Here is a 25,558-nt window from a genome sequence, read left to right on the forward strand (position 1 = left end):
GCATCTCTCTGCCCGTGCCCCGTGGTGTGCGCAGTCTCAAGGGCCGCATGGCCCAGTAGGGAGAGGCGGGGCGAGCGGCGGTGACGCGACCCGTTGCCATGGAAACCCGCCGCCCGCTCCAGCGCAAGAGCTGAAGCCGAGCAGCCGCGCCGCCAGCCTTGGGCTGTCCCCGCGAGACGCGCGCCGGGCCGGGGCGGCCGGGGGAGCCGGGCCGGAGAGCGGGGGTCGGTGCGGCCTCTGAGCAGGGGCCTGGCCCCAGCCGCCGCCCCCGGGCCGCCGCCTCCGCAACTACGAGAGACTACGACAATCGCGGGGCAGCGCCTTCCGGCCCCGGCCCGCGCCTTTGGCGTCCCACATCGTCCCGCGCGGGGTCCCGGCGTTCTTCCCCGGCCCGCTCCGCCCCCGCCTGGGCTCCCGCGGCCCAGCCCTGGGTACGATGCTGCCCAGCTCCATCCAGATTTCAGGGGAGCCGCTGTCAGGCGCCGAGGTGCGGGACATCTGCCGCGGCCTGCGTGACAACGCCGTACGCCTGCTCTCCCTGCGTGGCTGCCGCCTCTGCGACCGCGACTTCGGCCGCATCTGCCGGGCCCTAGCCGGGGCCACGTCCCTGGCGCAGCTCAACCTTAACCTGGGGGTCGTGTCCAGTCCCAGCCGCATCAAACAGCTGGCGGAGGCGCTGAGGACCAACCGCTCCATCCAGTCCCTCTTGTGAGTGCGCCCTTCACCAGGGGATTCCGGGCACCGTGCCCTCCGCGTGCTCCCTTGCCACCTGTCCCTCCGTACCTTTCAGACTGACCTTGCAACCTTACCCGCGTCTCCACCACACCCTCCAAGGCTTGTCTGGTTTCTGGGTTTCCTCCAGCCCCACGAGGTGGCCAAGGTGGCCATTTCTTCCTAGCAGGGCCTGTCCGCCTTTCCCGTCTTACCACCCTCCTTTACTTAGCCAGGGCTGCACCTCGATTCCCAAAAAGGAACCCCGCCCCCACCCCGGTACTAGAGTCCTGTCCCTACCATTGTGCCCACTGGAAAATTCCAGGGCACCACCAGCACGCCCCCTTCTCTGCTGCTTTCTGCAATACCCCGGATCCCAGTCCTCGCCCCAGAAAGATTCCTCTTCTTCAGTATTCTTAAGAAACCAGAGTGTTCATCCCACCTCCTCTGGGGCCTCTCAGAGGAGGCATCTATTTTCTACTGGAAGGCTGGGTGCCGAGTAACTGCCCTCCTGCCTCCCCGCAGCCTGCATGGGAGCCCGCTGACAGATGCTGGGCTGGCCCTACTGAACCCAGCCCTGGCCCTCCACCCTGCCCTCGTGGCTCTGGACCTAGGGGACTGCATGCTGGGTGATGAAGCCATCAACCTCATCTGTGGCCTCCTCCCCCCAGATGGGGCCAAGTCTGGTGAGCAGGACATTGGGGTGGCCTGGATGGAAGCTAAGTGCAGAGTCCCTTCTGGGAAGGAGCAAGAACGTCCAGGAAAAGGGGGGGGGGAATGAATCGATCTGGAGATTGAAGGTCCTTAGAAGCTCTGGAGCTCTGTGGGTGAGGTGGGGTGGCTCCCAGTCATTGACAGCGTCCCAGAGGCACAGGGTGGGGAAGGGCTAGAGTAGGCTCTGACCCTCCCTGCTCTGGCTTCTTGCTGTGCTGCTGCCCAGGCCTGAAAGAGCTGACACTGAGCGCCAATCCTGGTATCACCCCCAAGGGCTGGAGCCGCCTGGCCATCGCTGTGGCCCACAGCTCCCAGGTCCGAGTTCTCAATCTGGACTACAACCCCCTGGGTAAGGCTCATGCCCCACCTACCTGTCAAGAACCTGGGGACACCATTGCCATGGGAACCCCACACGGTGAAAGGAAGAGAAGTGAGGGCCCAGGCAGGGTCAGGAGGCAACTTGTCCTATATGGACCATCAGGTGACCATCAGGCAGATCAGAGCACCAGCCAGCACCCCAGTTCCAGTCCCATCCCCACCACCTACCAACAGCCAAGGTCTAAGAGCCAGGGGTGGAGTCAAAGGTGGTTAGGGTGCTGGGGAGACTAAGCGCAAAGTGGAGTAAAGGGCATGAATGCAGGTCAGTGTGTGTGCGTGTGTGCTGTCTCCCCAGGTGACCACGTGGCAGGAATGCTGGCTGTGGCTGTGGCCTCCAGCCGTACCCTAGAGGTCCTAGACTTGGAGGGCACAGGGCTTACCAACCAGTCTGCTCAGGTGAGAGTTCTCGATGCTTAGGACAAGCAGAGGGTGGAATGGACACACCTGGGGGGAAGCGGGGGTAGAATCCAAAGACCTGCCACGATTATGTGCGTTCACCTTTCCCACCCATTCACCCCAGACCCTGCTGGACATGGTGGAAAATTACCCAACAGCCTTGCGGAGCCTGGTGTTGGCCGAGAACAGTATCAGTCCCGAGCTGCAGCAGCAGATCTGTGACCTTCTCTCTGAGGGCGAGGAAGAGGAGGAAGTGGCTGGAGGGACTGGCGACACCCAGGAATGGGAACGAGGGAGGGAACCTGCTGCCCATGCGAGGGGCAGCAGCTCCTGGATGTGCCCCGCTGGTAAGAACCAGAGGAGTGGTTGGAGCCAGGTGTGGAGGAGTCAAGAAAAGGAAGGTGGATGGGGAATAGACAACTCTCACCTGTGTCCCCACAGAGGCAAACATGCTGGTCTCAATACCCTGTACCCCTCCACAGATGCCAGCTCCCAGATGGTGCTAATGACATCAGGACTGGGGGACAGTCTGCTGGCTGAGACCGAGATGTGACTCTCCACCTGGGTTTCTGCATGTCATTATGTTTTTCTGTTCCCAGCTCCTTCCCTGGATGGCAGGGACAGACCCTGTGACTTGGGAGGGATGGCCCCAGGGCTCTGGCAGCTCCTGGTAGTGTGGGAAGCTGTGGCTGACAACAGTTTTGGAGGCCCTAGAGCCCAGGGCAACACTCTGGACTTGTCAGCAGCTCTGGCTATAACCCGCTGGCTCGGAAGAGATTTTATAAAATCTACAACTTGGTGTGAGGCTGGTCGCTAGGGGTGGCTGGGGGAGGAACGGGGACTACCGTTAAGCACCACTAGGCGGCAGGAGCGCCCCACAGCCAAAGCTCTGACGCCTCCAGCAGGCTGCTCAGGTCTAGGACCTGGGGCCTGGGGTTACACCACACAAACCTATACAGGTTGTAACATACAGTGAGGAGCCTACTTCCACTGCTGGGCTAAAGGGAGACCTGAGCCCTGCCAAGGTTACTTGAGGGTCCACTCCCAAGGCCGGAGGCTCTGTGGCCCGGGAAGCCCCAGGCAGAGTGGGAGGGTTGGGTCATTGGCAAAGACCAAGAAAACACTAGGACCAGGAAGGACTACTCAAAATGTGAGGAGGGGAGGTCATTAAGACAAGCAAGGCCATACCAGTAAAATAGTTTTATTTTAAAATAGTCATCAATGTGAAAAGTTCCCAAAGCTGGGAGTAACAGTCTAGAGCCAAGGTTGGGAGGAGCTGGACTTCACACAGAGCCCAGCCTGAGGCCTCTGGAGCCCACACTCTCCTATCCAGGGCACAGGAGCAGCAAGGGGAGCCCTGAGTCTCACTTCTGCATCCCAGGGAGCTAGGCCAGGCACCTGAAGGGCAACAGCTCATGCAGTGCAGAAGAAAACCACCCAGAGGTTAATTCCAGTGACACCCTGAACCACCTAGCCCAGGAACATGCAGGGAGGTCAGGATGAACACTGATGAGCCCCTTGTGTCCTGGGGCAGCCCAACCTGGGCTGTCGATGGAGAGAATGGCCTGAGGCCATCAGCACATTACTCTGGAGAATAAATACTCCAAGACAAGGACAAGTCACAAAGGAGGCAAGCTGGTGCCACTGTCAAACTGAAAGGCCTGGCATAGCCTGTCACTCACACAGGGAACCAAACTGTGCAAGTCAGGGGAAAGAGGCCAGGCCCAACTCTCTGCAGGCTGCCTGCTCCCAGACCAGCAAGCCAGGCTGTCCTTGAGGATGGCCTAACTGAGCAGGGTACCCTGCTCCTGGGCCTGGGTTAGGCTGTCCTTTCGATGCAGGTGGTGTACTCCCATCCTTTTGGGACTGCGTTGGGGGCGGCTGGAGCCAGGGAGTGGCCAGCCCCTACCCTCAGTGTGCAAAGTGCCAGACCCCTCCTCTGCACCCCTGTCCCCAGACAGCAGGCTCTGGCGCTCTTCCTCAGGGCTGACAGGCAGGTTCAGCATTTCCTCTTCCTCCTCCTTGGGGAAGTCTCGGTTAGGTTCTGTTAGTAGCAGAAGCCCACTCTCATCAGGAGGGGCTGAGGGTGTCAGAATCACTTCATCTTGGTCGGCAGGGCTAAGGGCAAAGTGGCGCTGCAGCTCAGGGAGGGCATCCCGCCCAAAGGCAGTGCGCTGGATCACAGCAGCAGGTGGTGGAGTGCGGTCCACAAATGCCCGCTGCCAGCTGGCCAATAAGTCTTCTTCAGAGCTAGTGGAGCTGGCTGGGTTGCTGGGCATGGGGGCAACAGGGCCAGGCTGGTGGTGTGGGGAGGCCTGGGCTGAAGCAGGGCTGCTGGGCCCCGGGCTGGGGCGGGCCCGATCACCACTCTCCTCCACCAGGCTCAGGGAAATGGCCTGGCGTGTGGCATAGGTGCAGTTGGGCAGTGGGCTGTTGCGAGGGATGCGGACCTTATCCTCCGAGAACTCTATCACCTTTCGGCCAGGGTATAGTGGGTGGGGCAGAGATGGGGTAGGATAGGGGCTCAACTTCTCAAAGGCTGGCAGGGACTGCTCCTCCTCTGGGGAGCCCCCCACAGTATCCAGAGAGTGGCACTCACCATTGGGCTGGGGGGTGGGACTACTGGGGGTTGGGGGACTGGCCATGTCCCCTGGGGAGCCCCCACTCATGTCCACGTGCACAAAGACATCCTCGGCCAAGGGCCGCCCCACACTGCCTGACTGAACAGAGTTGAGCAGCAGGGACTCTGGCTTCTCCAGCACACGGGCAATGACTGAGGTGGGCACCACAGCCCCAGGGGCTGGGCTGGGAGCAGGACCCGGACTAGCAGCCTCAGAGCTGCTGTGCAGGTGTTTCCGAACCATGTCCTGCAGCTCACAGGGCAGCTGTGAGAAAGAAGAGAGGCGTGAATGGCCCCAGCTGAGGACAGCTGGGCCACGGTGAAATCGATGGCTCCTTGGCATGGCCCTGCTATATGCGCTACATACAAGGGAGATCTTGTGACCACATTTTTCAGCCATGCGGGCTCAGCACTGGAAACCACCTGCAGCTTCTGATGAACGCAGCTGAGACTTAACCCAGACCTACTGGCGAGGCTATGTGTCTGGGCTTCTACCTCCCCACCTTAGCAAGACCCCTGCCCAAACCCGCCTGACTGTGGCCTGTGGCTCTAGGGTCTACAGTTAGTTGGCCCTTGAGGTAACAGGAACAGCATGCGTGGCCGAAAGGTCTAGCCACACCTCCTTCCCACACAGGCTCGAGCTGAGTGTCTCACAGAAATGCCAGCAGGGCCAGCCCCCTGCACAGTGGCAGCCTGGGTGCAGGGCAGGATGGAGGTAGGAGGGCCAAGTGGAGAAGAGGCTAAATAAAGGCTCTGGGCAGAGCTAGAGCCCAGGACTAGAAGGTATTGCTGGCCAGTGCTGACAGGGGGCACTGTACTCACATCGGCAAATTTGTGGCTGCGGAAGTGGGACTTGTTGCACTTGAGCAGCTGCACCGCCAGGTTACAGTCCAGCCGGTAGCGCTCCTGCACACAGAGCGACCTCAGCACATGGCAGCTGTACCCTCCCTAGCACCAGCCCAAGGCGGGGGGGGGTGGCAGAGCCCTGATGGGCAGGTGACCTACGTTCAGCTCCTCCAGCCTGTTGATGGTGTTTCTGGCGTCCAGCAGCTTGTTCGTCAGCTCCACAATCTCCCAGTCCAGTGTCTTCCTGTCCATCTCAGCCTTCTGGATCTGAGGCACACAGGAGTTGTAAATCCAACCCAGCCAGCCCTTCTCCCACCCCACCCCACCCCACCCGACCTGACCCAACCTCCAGCCCAGAGACATGAGGTACACGTGCCAGGGCAGCCAAGGCAACAAAGCAGACAAGTGACGGACAGACAGAAGGAGACTGGGCACTGCTCCTACTGCACTGGTCCTACTGGGCCAGCTGGGGTGAGACCCCGGAGAGAGAGTCTAGATTTGTCTGTGGGCCACAGAGTTTCAGGGGCTCTGAGCACCAAGCAAGGTTGCTTGGACTCAGAAGTAGAAACTGCACCAAGGGCTGTATGTGCAGCTGTTGGTTTTCAGCAACACCAGGAAGTGGCAGGAGGGAGCAACTGGGCACAGCCGGGGCACCCAAGGGATGATCTGGCTGGAGGCTGCGGGCTCTTTGATCCATGGAGTGGAGCCAGGGCCCACTGCCCCTGCAGTGAGCAGTCAGTGTTCAAGATGACAGTGGGGCAAGAGCCCTAGCCCTGACTACTGAATGGGCCTCATGCAGGGAAACGACAGGACACGGGTCCTCAAGGGGCAGAGGAAGAGGGCCAGCACCCGGAGGTCCCAGGCCCGGGCTGAGGAGGCCAGCACAAAGGAGGAAACACAAACTCAGACGCAACTGCAAATATCCAGCTGTGGCTAAGAGAGGCCTGAGAGGAGAGGGCGGCAGCAACGGTGGCAGCATGAGGGGGAGACGAGGAGAAAAGAGAAACAGTATGAGCATCACAACAGTCCCACCTTGCACAGCACACTGCGGTCCCCTCCCTTACCATGCCCCTTACCCTACCCCAGGCCTCAGGCTCCAGGCCAGAGTGGCTCCCCAAAGGAAAGCCTGGCCCCTGCCCTGGAGCACAGTGCCAGACCAACTGCCCACCCTGGCGCCACAGTACCAATGTGTGCAGCTTGTCCTCTAGCTCCTGGTTAGTCCGCTGGGAGGCTGTGTAACTGTTCTGCAGCCTAGGGAGGGACACAGACACACCTGGTCCAGACCTGCACTTCCCGAAGACTCCTGGGCAGCGCCCTCTCCAGTCACAATACCGACATGTATGTTCTAATCAGCGCAAGGTCAAATCTGAGGCCTCTTCCAGCTAATCGACACTTGGGGAGGTGCTCGCATGCGAGTGTGGCCCCACATCCCATACCTGCGGAACTTGTCCTTAAACTTGTCCAGCTCCTCGCGGCTCTGGCCAAGCTCTAGCTCCAGGCAGTCTTGCCCAATTTCCAGCTCCCGCTCAAGGGCCTCAGTGCGTCGGGTGGCTGAGACCAGGCGCCGACGAAGCTCTTCATTCTCCTGCTGCAAAAGTCTGTGGGTGCGGTGCAGAGAGGGCATCAGAGAGAAGGGGCATGCGACTGGGGCAGGGGGATTCTTGGGACCTTGGCCTGGGTCTAAGACAGCACGTGCCAAAGGCCCAAGAACGTAGCCTGTGAAGAATGGGGGGAGGCACAGGACAGTAGGGGAGAGCACCTTCCACCCCCACCCCACTGCAGAACAACAGGACGGAACAGGGGGTGCGGGGCAGCTCCCAGCCTGTCTCTGGTTACTGCCCAAGCCAGCCGTCCACCAAGCCCCTGGCTCTAGTTTCCCCTGCACAATCAGCTTCTCCATTATTAATCCCTTGGAAATCCGGCCCAGCCCTACCCTCCTCTCCTGGGGCCTAGTGGGGCTGTCACAGGGAGGCAGCTGGCACAGGAGCTCTTTCGCAAGGGCAAGTCCCTCCCAACCATCCACTTCCTCACTCCAGGGCCTCTCAGGGCCTACAGAACAATAAAAACCCCAGAAAAGAGTACCTACAGCATCAAGCTGCCTTCCAGGGTACCTGAGAAATCCCATCCCAACTCTGACTTCCGTTTAAGCCAGGGAAAAGTCTGACTGTGCCAACAGCCTTGCTGGGAGCTAAGGGGACATGGCAATGTAACGTCGTGGTCAATCAAACTTACTTCATCCTTTCTGCGTCCGTCAGAGGCTCCTGGGTAGAAGAAAACAAAAGCCTGAGGCTCAGCTCCAGATCCTGACCTGCTGGGCAGCCTACCCTCCATGAAGCCCCAGCAGGACCCTTCTGAAGCTCTGCACACAAGCGCTGCAGGGCCTTCTAGAGATGGATGTCACCCAATAATTGCCCTCACCCATGCCAACCTTCATCCTTACTCCTAAAGCCATTTTCAGGTGGGTCCTGGAACTATGCCACCTCCTCCAAAGACATACTCTTAACTGTCCACTGGGCTCCTCCTGGGCCCGGCTTCCACACTACACGGCTGGGACCTCCAGGGAAGTGAAGTCAGGCCAGGCTATAGAGTCCTGAGCTTTGGTGGAGCCCTCCCAGGACCTTGGAGGTTTAGGGCACGGATGCTGGCAGCCTCTGGGCTAATCCTGACAGTAGTACAGTGTCTTATGCTGCTGTAACTCCAGCCCATCTTTCCCAGGCCCTCATAGTGGTCGTGGCCCAAGCCATGGGCAGAGCCGGCAGCTGCTACACCAAGGAGGGAAATGCAAAGGCCTGTTCCAAATGGACCTGCTGCTTCGGAGCTGCAGTCATGGGCAGGGGAGAAGGTAACTCAGACCAAGGACTCAGGAGTCCCTAACACCTATATCTGACCTTGACCACCACATGTTGGTTCACAGAGCCTGCTCTTGGACCCCTTCCTCTATAAAACCAGAGCAATGCTCACTAGGTAGGAATTAGCATAAGCCTGGCTTTTTTCTTTTTTGCCATGTTGGAAATTGAAACCAAGGCCTTCACACTGAGCTTCATCCCTAAGTCCTTTTTCATTGCTCATTTTGAGAGAGGATCTGTCCACACTGAGCTTGAACTTCCCACACTGCTGAAATTTCAGGTCTATATCACCAGATCAAGCAATAGCTGGCACTTTCACCTATGGTTCTCTGGCCTGAATCTCTCCCAAGTGGACCATGATATGCCTGATGCTTATCTGGTGATTGTCTTCCTAGTCCTTTAAATGCTCCATGCACGGTAACAGGGTAGGGCCACCAGAACCCAGTGAGGGAAGAGAACCCACCAGAGTGCACAGGCCTCCTAGAAACAGAGCCCTAACCCTGCCTGGTCCCAGCAGGAAACGCATACTTAATACACAAGCACAACAGCACAGCTGAGGAAGCAGGCACTTCCTACAGACAAGGCAGAGCAGCTGTGGGAAGCAGCTGGATCACTGGGGGCCATCACTTGGCTACAGGGACCCAAGCCCAGCCTCCCACAGGTTGCCCCATCCTGCAGGGAGAGCAAGGCCACACAGGGCCGTTTCCATGTAGCTGACAGTCAGCCTCCCTGTTCCCTAGGTGCCCCCAGCAACACAGCTGCGGATAGTGCCACAGCCCACCCCAGCCCCACTCGGGGACCTTTAGCTCAAGTAAGGGAAGACAGGCAGACACCTGTCTTGGGACCCCTTTGCCATCAGTCCTGCTGACCTCGTGCTCAAGCTGGGACCCAGGACCCTCCAGCCGCAACTCCCGGTGCTCTGGTGGGGCCTTGCGGTAGGGCTTCTTGGCAGGAGCTGCACTGGTCATTCTGGGAGGTATGGGCTCCTCCACCTGCTAAGGGAGGAAGAGGTCAGAGAGGGCACACAGGACTCTGGACTGACAAGACATGTATGACTAAGGGCCACACATGTACGAAGCAGGAGCCACCACACAGGCAGTCAGGTCCAGGCCACTTTGGGGTTGGTCCTGTGGGTAGTACAGTACGGACAGTGGGGCACGGACCCCATGGGGAACAAGCAAGTAGGAAGGGCCCTAGGACCTGCAGACCCTGCTCTGAGACTGCAACAGAAGCCTCATAGCGGCACTTCGCCCTTTGCTGGGGCAGAAAGGGAAAAGCACTCTTTGTGCAGTTGTTTCCTCAGCATTAAACCAGGCAAGAGCAGCCCCGCCCAGAGGAATGCTGTGAGGACTCCGTGAGGTGCCACAGCAGCACAAGGTACTGCAGAAATGTTTGGTAAGCATTTGCTTCAAAAAAAGGTAAAGCTTTGTGGACATACCCCAGCCTAGCTCCTCTGTGGGGTCTCCAAGCTCAAGAGCACTCTATGCCCTCCACCAGGAGAGGACACCTGCCTGCTCCTCGCCTACCAGCCATCCAGGCAACATCACGTGGGACACAGGCTTGGCGGGGACATATAGTTGGGGACATACCGTCTGGGCGTCGGCTGCTCGCTCTGTTCTGCCCTGTGGGAGTCAGCCCTTGGCTCTCTGCATCCCACGGCCCCTCCACTTCCTCCAGCCAGGCACTCCTGAAACCAGAGAAGCGACACAAGTGGAAACCAGGTGCCAGCTGCCTGTCTGTCAGCGCCACAGGCCTGTCTGCCGGGCTGGGACCTGGACAGGTCCCCGGGGAGGGCCAGGCAGAGAGGGCAGGAGACTACTGAGGCACTGCTTTTCGTCTCTGTGTATATGCAAGTAATGTCTCAGCTTGCTGCAGGCCCAGCTCTGTTCTGTCCCCATCCCTCTCATCCTTCCCCCACTCATCTGTCAGGCCTCTGTTGTTTCCAGACAACTCAGTGCTCTGGAGAAAGTGAGTCTCAACCAGGAAAGGCCTTGGGGAGAAGCAAGATGACAGAAGAAGACAGCTCCTGGCAGTCTTTCCACAAAAGCACAAAGGCCACCTCTGTGCACGACAGCAGCCGGCAGACTTGGCTACAAGGAAGGCGAGTCCAGGAGAGGAGGCTGGAAGGGCAGCACTTTAGAGCCTTGGCTCTCAGCAGGCAACTCTACCCACCCCTTCCCCTAGGGACACCTGGCAAATGCCTGGAGAGTCTGAACTGGCCTCTAATGGTGGAGGCCAGGGATGCTGCCACCAGGCAGCAATGCACAAGACAGCCCTGAAACGTAGAAGCATCCACAAAAGGTCAACAGTGTGTGTGTGTGGTGGTGGGGGGGGGAGGCCTGGCATAGGAAGCCCAAATTTAGGGCTGCTCTGGCACACAGTGGCCAACTCTCTACCTCACTGGCACTACGTTAGGGGCCAGTGGCTAGGCAGAGACCTGCAAGGCCCCGCAGGTTCTGCCCATGGCCCTGCAGTGAGCCAGGCTGCAGCACGGGGGCAGCCACCACCACCACAACTGAAACCCGAGGCGGCAGTAACCTCAGGTGGCCTTCTGGGCTTAAAAACAACCTCTTCCTGTTGCCATCCATGCACCTGAACAGAGCCGGGGGGCTGAGGGAAGTCTGGAGGGCAAAAGCGTGTGTTGCCACTGTCAGAACATGCCCTGGCTGTGACTCCTGTCACATTCCAGCAGACCTGGGGCAGGAAGCACCGGTGGGGGCAGGCAGGCAGAAGTGGTCTCCCTCCTGATCCCTGGACTGGGGTTTCTGGGGGAACTGGGGTGTGGCAGCATAGGCACGAGCCGCCAGTCTCCACCTCTTTGACGGGAGGCAGAACGTGTCCCCACAGGGCACAAACAGCAGGCTGTGTCTGCTGACTCCCTGCACAGGAATCCAGGCAGGCCTGAAAGGACAGCACATTCCTGGGGTGCGGAGGCGCAAACAAGTCGCTGCCATAAGTCCCCTGGTGTTGTCCCCAGAGGGCCCCAGGGCAGGGCCTGAGGGAGAGAGAGGCAGTGGGATGGGGGCCCAGGTGGAAAAAGTGGTGAACCAGAAGGCCTGGGCAAGGTCCACCAGAAGTCAGCCACCAGGTATAACCCCTGAGGCTTCCCAGGTGGCTGCTGAGTATGGCAGCCGGAGAAGGGAGCCCAATCCTGTATGGGGGCAGGGGGTCCCCAGGGAAGCAGCTGAACAACTGAGAATGGGCTATGACAAGCAAGGTAAGGCCTAGAAAGTCCCCACAGCCTTGGCCCCTGGGCAGACATTCTGCCATGCATGTGGGTGTACAGCAGGGACAGAGCAGTAAGAGACACCCAGGGGCGGCTCCAGGGCACAGTCTCTGCCATCTCCCTTCGTGGAAAGCCGCGTCTCTTCTTTCCTCCCCTGCCCTACCCACCAGTTGAGGAAGCCTCTCTGCAGAACCGCACCACTGGGTGCTCTGTCCTCTGTTTGTAGCCTCTTCCTTACCTCCTTGTTTTTTTTGATATAGGGACTGAACTCAGGACCTTGTGCTTGTCAGGCAGATGCTTATGCTGCTGTGACCTAACTTCCCAGCCCTCTTCCTCACCTCCTTGTCTCTACTCCTGCCAACAGCACCAGGCCCTGTGTAAGCACTGGGCAGGCAGAACGGGACACGCTCAGATCTGCTGCGTCCCTGCATTCAGAGCCACCTCACAGAAGGCCTCAAGCATCTTTCACCTCCCCTGGCCTCACCCTAACCTGAGGTCCCCACCACCCAGCCAGGCCCCGCAACAACACAGATCTACTCTCAGGAGAGTCTGAGGGGGTCGGGTGGGGCAGGGGTGGACTGGCACTAAAATGCACAGTAGCTACACATGGGGATTTTGTGTGGGAGGCCCTTTTCCAAAGTGTCAAAGAGTCACAGCTAGGGGACACATCCAATGCCTAAGGAGATCTGAGCCACTCTCTACCCCATTCCAGTAAATACAGGGGGCTCATGAAGACAACCAGTCCCATCTCCAATTCCCAACATCTGCTAAGCGCTCTAGATCAGCTCATGGGGGCGGAGACACCATTAACGGCTGGACAAGGGCCGAGGGTGACACAAGGCTAAAGCACAGGGAACCAGAGAGGCAGTGAGACTGAGGCCCAGGTGGAAAAAGTGGTGAACCAGAAGACCTGGACAAGGTCCACCAGTAGGTCAGCCACCAGGTATAACCCCTGAGCATTCCCAGGTGGCCGTAGAGTATGGCAGCCCAAGAAGGAAGCCCAATCCTGTACGAGGATTGGGGGGGGGTCCCCAGGGAAGCAGCCAAACAACTGAGAATGGGCTATGACAAGCAAGGTAAGGCCAAGGCCCACCTGGGGCTCATGGCATACGCTGCTGAGTGCGTCACAGGGCACCACGGCAGTGCAAGGAGCAGGGAAGACTCCTGCTGCCCTGCTGCTGTCCTCCCCACTCTGCCTACGCCTCAGGACCTGGGGTGGAGAACTCAGGATGTGAGGCTGGGTCCCACGACAAGGACAGCCATGCCTTAGGAGAAGCGTGAGGCACAGGGGCCTCTGGCTGACCCAGCCTGCCTGTGACTCTTTGGATGGAACCTGTTGGCACCATTCCAGGAGCCATCCAACACAGCAAGCACCCTCCTCACCCCCAGAAAGTGAGGCCAGGGGAAAGGCACACTCCAGGGCCACACTGGGCATGAGGCCGCCTCCTTCCCTGCTGCATAACATTCATTCTTCCCTTACGCAGAAAGGATCCAGGAGAGGCTACCTCTAGCTGCAGGGGTGGGGGCGATGGCTCCCTAATTGCCATGTTGAAATCTGCCAGTCATGCAGGCCGCCTGTTGCCGCCTGCCCCACATTAAATACCTTCTCCCTGATTACAGCCCATGGGGCACGATTAGCTGCCTTTCAGAACAAAGTCTACTTTCATTAGGAATGGGACTCAGCATGCATGGGAACCTGCGCCGTGAACCCACTGAACAGCTGAGCAGAGTGTAGACTGGAGATGGACACCAAGACCCACACCCTAAGCTGGCTGAGCAGTGTCCTTTACACAATGGACAAAAAGTGCCACCCTGACCAGGAGCTGAGAAGCCTACCTGCTCCCTCTGTGGGTATGTGCTTGTAACTCCCTAGGCATCTCTGATGCCTGCTACAGGAGCTGGAGGGGGACAGGAGAGCACCCTCTTCAGAACCCTGACTTTTGCCAAACCATCTATACCTGTAAGAGGCAACAGTAAAGAAGTCCAAGGCCTAGAGGCCCAGAGGCCCCAGAGGCCTCCCACTTCCTTCTGCTGCCCTTGAGGGTCTGCCTGAGGCCCAGGAGAAGAACCAAAGGTTAATCCCCCAGCCTGCATCCTGTAAGGGCTCAGAGGCCGGCTGTCTCCCCACTCTGTTCATGTCAAGGAGATAGGACTTGAGTCCACAACAGTCTCCTCCTGTCACACTCCGCCCATCACCACTGCTTCATTTAAAAAACCATGCCAGCCGGCTGTAATGGCACACACAGGAATTCTAGCACTCTGGAGATAAAGGTAGGAAGACTGCAAGTTCAAGCCTAGCCTAGGCAATTTGGTCAGTCCCTGTCTCAAAACTGCAGAGCAAAGGCCCTAGGTTCAACTCAGAACTGCAGAGAAAATGAATGAATGAACGAATGAATGATGTCCTATTAGTTTATCTAGGTATCTAGGTGTGAGTTATTTCTGAGCCTGCTAAGTCCTTCTGCTCACAGATGTCAATAAACCAAGCAAGTATGGGACCTCAAGGGGTCAATAAACCCAGTTGTCTGACTCAGGGAGAACCCATATATCACCACAGAAATCACTAACACTCAAAGAAAATCCAGTGGAAGTTAATAATCACTACTGCTTCTAGAATGAAAGGAAAACCAACTCTGATTGAGAACACACCAGCTCTACAGAGTGCTGCCTCAATAACCTGGGGACCCAGGTTAGAAAGAAATAATTCAAATAAGTACCAGTCCTTCCAACAGCCCCTCAGCAGCCACTAGACCACCAGACTGGTCACAGAACACAGCATGGTCCTGAGCACAACTGCGGGACAGTCTTTGAACTCTGTGACCTGGGGAAGATGGGCAGGCTGGAGAGGGCTACACCCTTACCATGAGAACTGGCTACTCCTCGAGTTTCTGAAATCCAGGCTCTGCCTCCAACTAAAGGTAAGAAGAGCCAGCCCTCTGACCAGGTGGCACTGCAGTGGCCCTGGGCACTCCCTATGAAGATCCCTACTGTCCCACAGCATAATAGTATCACAGCCCTGTCCACCCCATGAAAGGCAGAACACAAGCTTCTATTACTGAGGTGGGCCCAGCCCTGCTTACTCCCCCACAGCCCCACCTGCCTGCGCATGTGTGTGTGTGTGCACGCGCACGTGTGCGCGCGCACACACACACACACACACACACACACACACACACTTTTCCAGCACACCACTACTCCCAAGACTGCTCTCAAGATGTATGAGCAAAGCCCTCAGCAATCCTGGGCGCGTGGCAGGCAGGCAGCCAACAGTTCTAGGGTGGGGTCTGGGCAGAGGTTCTGCTCTGGGCAGATGACTAGGCTGGAAGATGCCAGTCTGTGCCCAGACCAGCCCTACTGCCCCTCCAACAACTTGGTCTGCTACCCCCCTCCAGGCAAGTACAACCTAACCTTCTTGGGACTCACAGCCTGCAGCCCTGGCCTGGCCCCCTGCCTACTCTAACCTCAACAGACTGACAGGGTTTTGAAAGCCATACAGGGTGAAACCATACTGCACCAGAACAATTTTAAAGACGAACAACGAACAACGGTGCTGGGGTGCTGGCGACCACAGCTCACCTGGCTCCCACCTGAGCAAACACCTCAGATCCGCCCACCTGGCCACATATCCAAACACCAAGCAGAACAAAGGGGCTGAAGAGATTGAAGATGCCCCCAGCAACCAGCCCCTCCCCCAATAAAGAGAAAGCCAAAGCCCTCGTGTTCACAGCCAGTGCTCGGCATCTGACCCTGTGCCCAGACCTCCACTCCTGGCTCTTATATTCCTGGCCAAAGCCAAACAAAAAAATCAAAAACCAAAAAACAAACCCTTCCAGACTGCTTCCTCTCTCCCCAGCGTCCTGAATGGCCCCTCTCACATGCACACCTACTTGCCGCAGGCCACCAGTCAGGCAGGCCCTGCCTTCCCCACCCATGGGGTCAGAAGCCACTGGGAGGGCCTGTGGGTCTCAAAGTCCCCTGGTCCAGCACCACCCACTGTCAGGACTCAGAATCTGTTCACAGAATAGACCTGCCTCAGTAAGGGACACCAAGCAACTATGTCCTGCTTTCTCCGACCCCTGGCCTGGAGGAGAGGCCTCGGTGCAGCACCACTGTGCCACTTCACTCACAGGCTCCGCGGAGGTCTTGACTTTCCGGCAGGACGGAGTCCAGGACAGGTCCTGACCCTCACTGGCTGAGGTGCCTTTCCAGCTCCTCTCGGCCAAAGTTCACCTGAAACTCCAGACGTGGAATGGGTAGGAGCCCAACACCTCCCACTCCACCTCCAGGGCCACAAGCTGCCAAGGAGAGTGACACCTCAGGTAGACGCCATGTGCTGGGCTCTGCCTCTTCATTTAAAAGCTTCTGTTTCTGCCCAGGGATGTCCCCACAGCCCAGCTGAGCTTCACCTCAGTCCCCCACCCAAGCAGAAGATGGCAGCTGATCCCAACCTCTCTCCTGGATGAGCAGCGCAGTGGGACAGCATGCCACCTTCCCCTCCTGACAGAGGGGTGAAGTGAAGTCTCTTCCCAACCCAGCTCATCTGTTCCTGAGGCAGGAGAGGCAGTGACAGCTCAGTGACCAATAGCCAAGAGACGGTCTCACACTTCACGCGACAAAACACAGGTAGAAGCGAAACTCTAACCCATTCTGTTTTGGGGGAAAACATGAGGGTGGGCAGGGAGGTGGAGGGGCCCAGCAATAGACACCATGCTGCAGGACACTGCTCTCTCCTGGCCACCAGTGCACGCCCCCAGCCTTGAGGGGATACTGAGAAGAGGGAGGGAACCTATTAGTAAAGCCAAGACAGCAGCAGGATGGTAAAACATCAGTGAGGGAAGAGGCAGCCATGTGGGAGAAGAAGGGAGGCAACTCGAGGGTGGCAGCCAGGGCAGGGCAGCTGGCTGAGGTCAGACTCTCGGGCTAATGTCTTCTCTGACCAGCACAGCTAGTTAGCACAATCAGCAACAGACTCAGGGCAGATGCTGCCAGGCTGGCTAACATACACACTGCTTGGTTTGAGAGCAACCCAATTCTGGACCTGCAGAGAGCAGAGCAAAGCCAAACTGTGTATAGCACTGGTTCACACGGTGCTCTCCTGGGGTCCAGGGACAGCGCCTCGGGATCCTATCACACCCAAGGGCTTCCAGCCACCCAGGACACCTGCCAGTGAAGCACAGCACTCGTTGGCCAGACAGCAAGGCTCTAGGGTGACCAAGCAAAAGGGGACAGCTGCTGTTAGAAGGAATATAGCTCCCTATCTCCCTGTCCCCAGATGCCACTGCCAGGCTGCGCCAGGTCCCTGCATGCTGGCTGTAAGAACAAAGCCCCCACAGCTGCAGTTGCCACCCATTCTGTGCTTGTGCCAGCACCACACAGCCCACTGCTCCCCGCAGTCTCTGAGGGCAGGAGCTAGGGAAGCAGCAGCTGGGGGACAGAGGCTGTGACAGAAGCTGCCTCAGAGAGTACAGCACAATGGAACAGTGTAACCCAGCCAGGGACTGGGCCAGCCAAAGGACAGGTGACATACAAGAGGATGGTACTTCCCAGGGAGCAGTGCCACAGGAACTACAGAGAGGATGAAGGCCATGGCCAGGCTGCCCGGGACCTCGGAGGGCAGCACCACCCTCAGAGAATGAACAGTGCCCACAATAGCTGCACTGCCTTCAGACCTGCTCGGGAAGCTGCAGCACCTCTCTCAGACCTCCGGTAACACCTGGGGGAAGGGAACCCTAGGCAAGGCTGCAGGCAAATGCAGCCACAAATGTATTCCCCAGCGCAGCAGGGCAGGAAACTAGCACAGGCACCTTGGACACAGGGAAAGGGGTGCTTACCCTGTTCCCAGGCAGTCCTAGGGACTGTGTGATGACTCAAAAGCTGGGCTGCTGAAAGGTGTCCGACAGAGTCCTCAGCCACAAGAAAACTCTGAACACCAGCTGGGCTCAATTTGCTTTCAAAGGTATAGCAGCATAGGCTGGGGATTTAGCTCAGCGGCATAAGCACCTGCCTTGCAAGCAGGTGGTCATGAGTTGGATCCCTGGTACTGATAAAAAAAAAAATGTATATCAAAGGTATAGCAGGGCCTGGGGATTTAGCTTGGCGGCATAAGCGCCTGCCTTGCAAGCAGGCGGTCGTGAGTTCGATCCCCAGTACCAATAAAAAGGAAAAAGACAAAAAAAAAAAAAAAGGTTATAGCACCAAACATCCTGGCTAACTTAAGGCTTCAGGAATCTGGGACTTGCTGCACTAAAATAGTTGCGAAACTTATCAGTTTTCTCTCTTCCCAGCCAAAGATGGATGGGCAAGGGAAAGGGCACGTGTGAAACACAAGTACTGATGCTGCATTACTCATGAAACACATCTCAGAGCAGCACAGTCCTGCAGACACAGCCAGGCCGATGCCATCCAGGACAGGAACTTCAGGATGGCTTCTCCTAGCCTCCCAGAAAGATCAACCTTGTTGAGTACATGGCGCATGCCTGTGATCCTAGCACTCGGGAGGCTGAGACAGGAGGACTGATACAAGTTCAAGGTCAGCCTGGGTTACATACTGAGTTCAGAATCACCCTGGACTATATAGCTAGACATATCTCAAAAAGCAAAAAATAAAAAATAATACTAATAAAAAGATGGCCCCTGAGAACCCTTTTTGTAGGGCAAAGGAAGGTGTGCCCCAAAGGCTTCACAGGGCCTGCACTCCTGGCTACACCGTTAAGAGAACAGCCCAAGTAGAAGAACCACACCCATCACCACTGGGTGTTGTTTTTAAAGGTGACCCCTTTAAGGTGAGTGATGTTGAGATACATGATGAAAAACATATGATTAATGGGGAACATGTTAGACAGGACCAGAGAGAGGTCCAAGGGTCTTTCATTTCACTTATTTTTCTGTATAGTTGATCCTTTTTGCTTTTAGTTTTTTGACCTTGAATCACTGTGCAGCCCCAAACTAGCCTTGATCCTCTGGTACACACTAGTACTCCCTGCATTCTGGAAGGCTGAGACAGGAAGACTAGAAGTTCGAGCCCATCCTGGGCAACTTAATGCCTGTCTCAAAAAAAAAAAAAAAAAATACAGATATAGTTCAGTGTGAGGCCCTGGGTTCAATCTCCAGTACCACAAAAACAAAACTACAATAAAGTAATCTAAAAAAAAAAAAAAAAAGTGATAATAAAGTAATCATGAGCGCCAGCAATGGGCACAGGACATACCTAGATGGGACCATCTAGACAACCAGAAAAGCAAGCAGGTTGCAGCTAGCACAGAAAGGCCTTAAAGAATAACAAAGTGCCACAGCCACGACTTTTTAAAAGATGCTAATTATGTAAGAAAAGCTGTCACGATTATTTACCTTCTCTTCTAACCCCTCCCTGCAGGCTTAGGGCATGTTACTCACACTTGAAAAGGCTAAATACTGAAGCCAAGCTCCTGGAAGATCCTTTAATCACATGAGTTCAACACTGGGAGACAGTAACACCACCGTTAATACTATTACCTTGTGTTTACACAGGGCCTTCCTTCCAACCAGCTCAGAAGTTTGCCACAGAGATCCTATCTGCTTTGCTCACTCAGGAAGGACAGATTCCATCGTACAGTAACTAACACTGCTCAGCACTAACTGTAGGACCTAAGTGTTGGACTCCAGGATGAGACTTTGCCCCTAAGAAGCTCAGAGATACACCTCAGCCCTAGCAGGGGAGAGATAGCTAATGTCAACTTACATAATAGCATGGTACGTGGAGAGGCACCTGGCTGGGCAGGGGTCTGAGGACCAGATCAGAATGTGTCCTCCAGAGATACCTTCTTTCCCCAACTACAAGCTTGCAGGAGCTCCACTGACCATGATGCAATGAAAAGAGCTACGTCTCTGGGAGTCAGTACCCTAAGAACCACCCCTCATTGACATTAGAAACAAAAAGGGAAAGACTAGAGTGGGATACTCAGCCCTTTCTTGGAAACAACTGAGCAGAGCCTGCCTGATCAGCAGAGCCTGCCTTAAGAAAACCAGAGCCAAGAAGCTTGGCTTCCTGGATACCTGCGTGTGTTCCATCAATTTCACCCAATGCTTTTCAGTTCATAAGCCACCAGGAAACATGGCCTGTGACATTCCCTCTCGTCACTCACCGCAGGCAGACTGTCTAGGCACAGTCTTGAAGATGTAAATGTACCTATGTACCCTGCTGCATCCACAGGGTCACCATAACCTTGCCAAGCCTGGAGAAGGCAGCGTTGTGGACACTACAGGGGTCATCAGCGTCAGGCAAGAGAATCAATGATCTTATTTGCATAGACTGTGCATTGAGGGGGTTCCCAACTTGTCATTGCTTCATCTTAAGAAAGGAGACGCAACTCCACTCCCATTCTGAAATGTTCTTGGCTGCATGACAGAAGCAAAAAGGCTTATTTATTGTAGCGGGAATAAAACAAAGCCTTTTCTTATCCAGAGCTTTCCAAAATGGGACTCATTCATTCAACAAGTATTTACCAACTATGCTCTGTATGCCAGGAATCACGCTAGATGCTATGATCTCCTGATCTCCCATGCTCAATACTCTCTTATATGTACATGAGTGCACGCGCGCACGCGCACACACACACACACACATACACACAAAGCCAGGTCTCTCTCATTTCACAGGGTACAAGATCAAGAATCCTGTTGGTTAAAAAGCTTGTCTAAAGTTACACAGCTGGTAAGCGGAAGAGTTAAGATTTAAACCAGATGTCTGTAAACCCAGCGCTCTGAGAGGCTAACACGGGAAGATTCCAAGTTTGAGCTCAATCTAAGCAACACAGTGATTTGCTTAGCAAGACTTTGTCTCAAAATAAGTTTTTAAAAGGGCTGGGAATATGTAGCTCAGTGTAAAGGCCCTGGGTTCAATCCCCAGTACTGCAAAAGCAAAATCAATAGGCTTAATCCAGATGAAAAATGAAAACTTGGGGGCTAGGGATTTAGCTCAGCAGCATAAGCACCCCTTGCAAGCAGGCAGTCGTGAGTTCAATCCCCGGTACCGATAAAAAGGAAAAAGACAAAAAAAAAAAAAAAAAAAAAAAGAAAGAAAACTTGAGTTTACCCAAAATTACTTGATGCTCCAAATACAATGGTGAGGAAGGAAGTGAAGAGACTGGATTCAAATATCTGAACAAGGGGCACTGTGAGAAGAAATAATTAACACAACAAAAATAAATAGTAACGGGGAGAACTCGCTCAAAATCCATCAGCCTTCATCCTGCAGTTCAGATATTTACTAAAATGTGACCTGAATCTGAAGATCTGAGGACTTCTTGTACTGAAACAAAAAAGTGTACTCTATGAAGATAACATGTTTCAGCATGCTGACTGCAGCACAAATCAAGATAAAGGACGCTGGTTACCCTGGGACACACAGTTTCTAAGTTAACAGAGTGGGGAAAGACTGAAAGATGCCGCCTACCTCTCAGTGTCACACATCCCACAACAGACAGGAAAGTTCATCACGGGTCTGGCCCAGTGTTCCCAAGGAAAGCCCAGAGGCCTGACCCCTCAACTCCCTCAAAGCCTGTACAGACACCAGCCGAGTGCCTGCTCTGATGGCACAGAGTCACTTAAGAAGAAAAAGACGGGCCCTGAGGGTGTGTTCAGTAGACAGGACATGACTCAGAGGAGTCTTAAGGAAAGCTAGTCAATCAAATGTCAGCCACACCTCTGCCCAGACTGCAGGCAGCCTTCTGCTTGGCCACAGGGCGAGCCTTGAGCCCTGGCCCTCGTCAGACAGCAAGGGCTTTGCCTGAAAGTGGCATACATCTGCTGCCCATTCTCCTCATGCTGAGGAAACAGGGCTCTTCATTAAAGTGTCCCTTATTTTCTTTTTCTGGGCATGGTGCTATACACCTTTAATCCCAGGACTTAGAGGAGACTGAGGCAGGAGGATCACTGCAAGTTTGAGATGAGTCTGGGCTACAAAGTGAGCTCAAGGCCAGCCTAAAATGCATAGTGAGACCCTATCTCAAAAAAAAAAAAAAAATGCTGAATCCAACCCAGGCATGGTGACAGATGCCTATAAACCCAGTACTCTGGGAGGTTGCTATTTGCCACTTTTAAAAGAAAAATTATATCCAGACGTCTGTGAATTCAACACTGTGTCCTCTTCAACTATGTACATCAGTAATGAAAATCAGAAATGTGCCTGATGCTTACACCTATATTATCACACAGACCCCTGCTCCCAGCTTGCTTAAAGTAGATCCTAATGTCTGTCTGATCACCCAAGCCAAGCGCATGAGTTTCCAAAGGGTAGTCATCAAATAGGAGCACGAAGAGCACTCAGCTTCAGATGAAGTGGCACCTGGCTTCCTCATCACTGTCCCTTATTATTTCTGAGGAAAGAGGGGGCTGTGATAAAGAGCTCGGCCCTCCACCGGACCTCTAATGTTTTCAATAACCAAAACATTGTTCACTATAACATGAATATGTACCTAACCATCAAAACAAACATCAACCAGAACAGAAACAATCAGGCAAAAGATACAAATTGCTCCTAGGTATATTTAGAAGTTATCTCCACCACATAGTGTAAGGCCAAAGGGTCACTTTAATCCAGGAGTTCATGGCCAGGTTGGAAAACACACAGTAAATCCCTTTAATCCCCTGTCCCCCAAAAGAAGTTCAACTACTGAAGCTCCAGATTGCCTGGGTTCAAACCCCAGCTCTGCCACTTACTAGTTGGGTGACCCAGAGGGAATGACTTAAAACATTCTGTGCCTTCATTTTCTCATCTGTAAAATGGGGATAAAAGCAATATCTATTTCATACAGTTCTTATAGAAATGAGTTAATATGTATAAAGTACTTATGACCATGCTAGGCACACAGATTATGCTCACTGAGCACTACTACTGCTCAGATGCAAAGAAAAAAATTCCCCAGCCTCACAGATTTAAACACTTTAATAGCTTAATACAGACAGTCTCATTGTACAAAAAAACAAAAAACAAAAAAACTATACTACCAACAGCTGAGTCTCCTCAGGCTAGCAGCCCAGACTAGTACAGATCCTCCAGAGATAGCAGGTTCAAGCAGGAAGCAGAAATCAGTGCTGAGATCTGACTAGCAAAACAACTGATACTCAGTGTCAGGCACTGATGCTCACAAGAACCTTAAGATAGCTGGGCAGTGTGGTGGGGCATGCCTGTGATTTCATTCTCAGGAGACTGAAGCAGGAGGATCCCTGTGAGTTCAAGGCCAGCCTAGACTACACAGCAAGACTCTTTAAAAAAAAAAAAAGAGAGAGAACCTCATGAATAAGGCCCTTTTACCATCTCCACTGATGGATGAGAATCTGAGGCACAGAGAACAGTATAATTAATAAATGTCACATAGCTACAAACGGCAAAGTTAGCATTTCAATTAGACAGCCTAGCCCTAGAGTCAGTTCTCTTCACCATTCATCACACTGCTCTTGCCAATTCCATCTTCTAAGGAAGCATCCACCAACTGTCTCTGGAAATGGAAGCTTCTTGACTCCCTAGAAATGGATTCACAGTTAAATATCATCAGTTCTTCAGATACCTTATGTATTTAAGCTGAGCTAGTATCAGAATTTTCAGGGTCCTGTTTGGAGTAAACTTGAGTGAACAGTGAGGGGTGCACAGAACAAGAGATGTTTAGTGAGGAGTTCTAGATCAACCAAACCCCCCCAGTAAGTCATGGGGAAGCATGGCCCTGAAACAGGTTTTAATAACAATCCTGCCCCTGACTCATGACAGCCACACAGGCACTGAAGTATGTAAGGACGACATTCACTGTACTGTGGCTTCAGCCCCTAACCCTCTCTTCGAACACCATGTCTATGGTCTTTTAGTTTGACTAATGAAACGGATTTCTTTTTTAAATGTGGAGCGAATACAACAGAAAGGAAGAAAGCTATCAGAAAAAAGCAAGTTCCAACAAAAAATTTAAAAATTAAAAAAAAAAAAAAAAAAAAGCAAGCTCCATAAGCCTTTCTTGCATTACCTCACAGGTCCAACTATAAAGCAGCTCTCAAATATCAGGGACTCGCGGATACAATGTAAGGTGATAAACATTCCCAGAACTTTACACCAGTCGGCTTGATCCCTCACCATAAACTCGTCTGGGTTTCTTCACCCTCCTCCAAAACTGCCTTTCCCTTCCTCTGACACAATTTCCCCACAATACACATCCCCTGGAAAACATTAATGAACACTTTTTACCAAAAGTGAAGTGCCAAAGTAGACACGCAGCAAGAATGAATTCAGGAGTTGGTGACAGCAGGTGCGCACATGCTCAGTAAACACCAGTGGAAGTTTTTTCTCATGACTCCCCACCATCTGTCACCCAAAAACCTCTACTTCTAGGCAGTATGTCTAACTGAAGACGTGATGGGGAGATGGAAAAAGAAACTGTGAACATGTAGGAAACTGCTTGTAACAGGGATGTGTTAGAATACTTTCAGCCTGATCTCTAGGTCCAAATTTGCTTGCACACATGAAGGCAAATAAGGCTTGATACTCCAACTATCAAAAGGCAGCCTGCATTCTAAGCAAAACACCAACTCGTGGGACCACAGGCAAAGGACAACCTTTATAGAAAAGCAAAACAAAGAATTCTCAGCATCACTCCAAGCCGTGGATCCTTTATGAAGTGGTATGCCAATCAGAAAGCTGTCACTAGAGGCCACCTTACCCGCTCTGGGGTTGGGCTGGGGCAAGTCGCTACCTCTTCTTTCCAAACAGGCACTGTGATTTCTTTCAATCCCTGAGGCCCCTCGGTCTTCAGCAGAAATTGGGCCAGATGCTACTATCAGAGTTGTGGAAGGGCTGATTTACGACTAAAAAAGGGTCATTCCACGGCTTTAGTTTCCTTCTTAGCAGATCGGCCCAACATCCTTGAGCTCTCTTCCACCCCTGAGCACTCTCCCCTCTACTAAGAACCCCTCGCCCTCTCACAGGCCTGGCAGTCAGGCCTTTGGTACCCCGCTCCATTCTTCCTTACTCTCGGCTAATAAATTCTCCTCCAATTCGTGACTGCTCCTCTGGCCGGAACCACACCTATTCCACTCTCCCCCGCCCCAAGCCCCTCCCCTGGGCTGCCCCCGTATTCCATCTCCTCCCCTCCGCCCCATCTCCTTTTATCTCTCCGCCTTCAACCCCCTCCATTCTACCTCTTCTTCTCCACCCCAGATAGTCCCTACTCCGTCCCACTCTAACCTAGGGTTCTATGATCCTCTCCCCAACTCTAGCCTCCAGGTCCCACTACTCATCCCACAACAAACTTTCCGCCGGTGCCCGCCGCCTTCAAGCCGCCATCTTGCCGCGGGGCATGCCGGGTAGTAGCCCCGGCCGCGGGAATCCCCACGCACCGCGCACGGCGCGTCATCGGGGGGCGGCCCCGGGGCGGTGCCAGGGGCGGGATCTCGGGGCAAGGACCTGGAAACCCGGTCGGGTGATGGAAAAAGATGGGAATCTCTTAAAACAGTTTGGAGACTTGGCTACGAGAGAAGGAAGGAAATGTGAGGTGTAGGCAATAACAGGAAAGGAGAGGGAGACTCGTACTGAAAGAAGAAAGGAAAGAAGAAGAAGGCGGGGGAGGGGAAGGCGCGGAGAACTAGCTCAAAAATAACAATGGGAGAGTCATGATGTTACTTCTCCATCACCCAAATAAAATCAGCTCTTCATCTTAGCACTAGGAGATTTCTATAGCCCAGTCTCTTCCACTTTCATCAGCCTCATTTCCTTCCTCTTTCAAGGACTTCAACCTCCTAAACGGTCCTGTGTTTTCAGGCATGAGGCCTTAAGATAGCCAGCCCCTCTTTGAAGCGTCCCCTAATTTT

The 25,558-nt window shown here is 54.3% G+C and overlaps 2 protein-coding genes across 15 annotated transcripts; one reads left to right on the forward strand and one right to left on the reverse strand.

Annotated features, from left to right (window-relative positions):
* Positions 1 to 9: 9 nt before the first annotated feature.
* On the forward strand, positions 10 to 2,998 carry Lrrc73 (leucine rich repeat containing 73). Its single transcript, XM_003473844.5, has 6 exons — positions 10 to 708; positions 1,237 to 1,397; positions 1,652 to 1,774; positions 2,099 to 2,199; positions 2,324 to 2,546; positions 2,682 to 2,998. Exons 1-6 carry the CDS (start codon positions 437 to 439, stop codon positions 2,750 to 2,752), a joined length of 951 nt encoding a protein of 316 aa, XP_003473892.1. The 5' UTR covers positions 10 to 436; the 3' UTR covers positions 2,753 to 2,998.
* A 386-nt stretch (positions 2,999 to 3,384) lies between these two features.
* On the reverse strand, positions 3,385 to 25,104 carry Tjap1 (tight junction associated protein 1). 14 transcript variants are annotated; one of them, XM_003473846.5, is made up of 11 exons: positions 25,001 to 25,104; positions 24,412 to 24,556; positions 10,101 to 10,198; positions 9,381 to 9,503; positions 7,898 to 7,926; positions 7,102 to 7,263; positions 6,850 to 6,916; positions 6,580 to 6,609; positions 5,825 to 5,932; positions 5,642 to 5,725; positions 3,385 to 5,084 (listed from the first exon to the last, which is right to left on the reverse strand). In XM_003473846.5, the coding sequence occupies exons 4-11, from the start codon at positions 9,477 to 9,479 to the stop codon at positions 3,984 to 3,986; spliced, it is 1,680 nt and encodes a 559-aa protein (XP_003473894.1). In that variant the 5' UTR covers positions 9,480 to 9,503; positions 10,101 to 10,198; positions 24,412 to 24,556; positions 25,001 to 25,104; the 3' UTR covers positions 3,385 to 3,983. The 14 variants fall into 14 exon arrangements, with proteins under 14 accessions (XP_003473894.1, XP_013012332.1, XP_013012327.1 ...); XM_013156878.3 differs by having other exon boundaries at positions 9,381 to 9,506; XM_013156873.3 differs by having other exon boundaries at positions 24,936 to 25,044.
* Positions 25,105 to 25,558: the final 454 nt, after the last annotated feature.

This window comes from Cavia porcellus, unplaced genomic scaffold (assembly GCF_034190915.1).
Source record: "Cavia porcellus strain 051 isolate PalLab524CR breed Dunkin Hartley unplaced genomic scaffold, mCavPor4.1 scaffold_28, whole genome shotgun sequence".
NCBI lineage: Eukaryota > Metazoa > Chordata > Mammalia > Rodentia > Caviidae > Cavia > Cavia porcellus.

Bases quoted from the DNA above. Each gene is read 5' to 3' on its own strand.
- Lrrc73 (XM_003473844.5), top strand. From the start codon at position 437: ATGCTGCCCAGCTCCATCCAGATTTCAGGGGAGCCGCTGTCAGGCGCC. The intron at 709-1,236 runs GTGAGTGCGCCC...GCCTCCCCGCAG, and splicing joins CGCTCCATCCAGTCCCTCTT to CCTGCATGGGAGCCCGCTGA. The intron at 1,398-1,651 runs GTGAGCAGGACA...GCTGCTGCCCAG, and splicing joins CCCAGATGGGGCCAAGTCTG to GCCTGAAAGAGCTGACACTG.
- Tjap1 (XM_013156874.3), bottom strand. From the start codon at position 9,479: ATGACCAGTGCAGCTCCTGCCAAGAAGCCCTACCGCAAGGCCCCACCA. The intron at 5,726-5,824 runs GTAGGTCACCTG...CTCTGTGTGCAG, and splicing joins ACAGGCTGGAGGAGCTGAAC to GAGCGCTACCGGCTGGACTG. The intron at 5,085-5,641 runs GTGAGTACAGTG...TCTTTCTCACAG, and splicing joins GCAGCCACAAATTTGCCGAT to CTGCCCTGTGAGCTGCAGGA.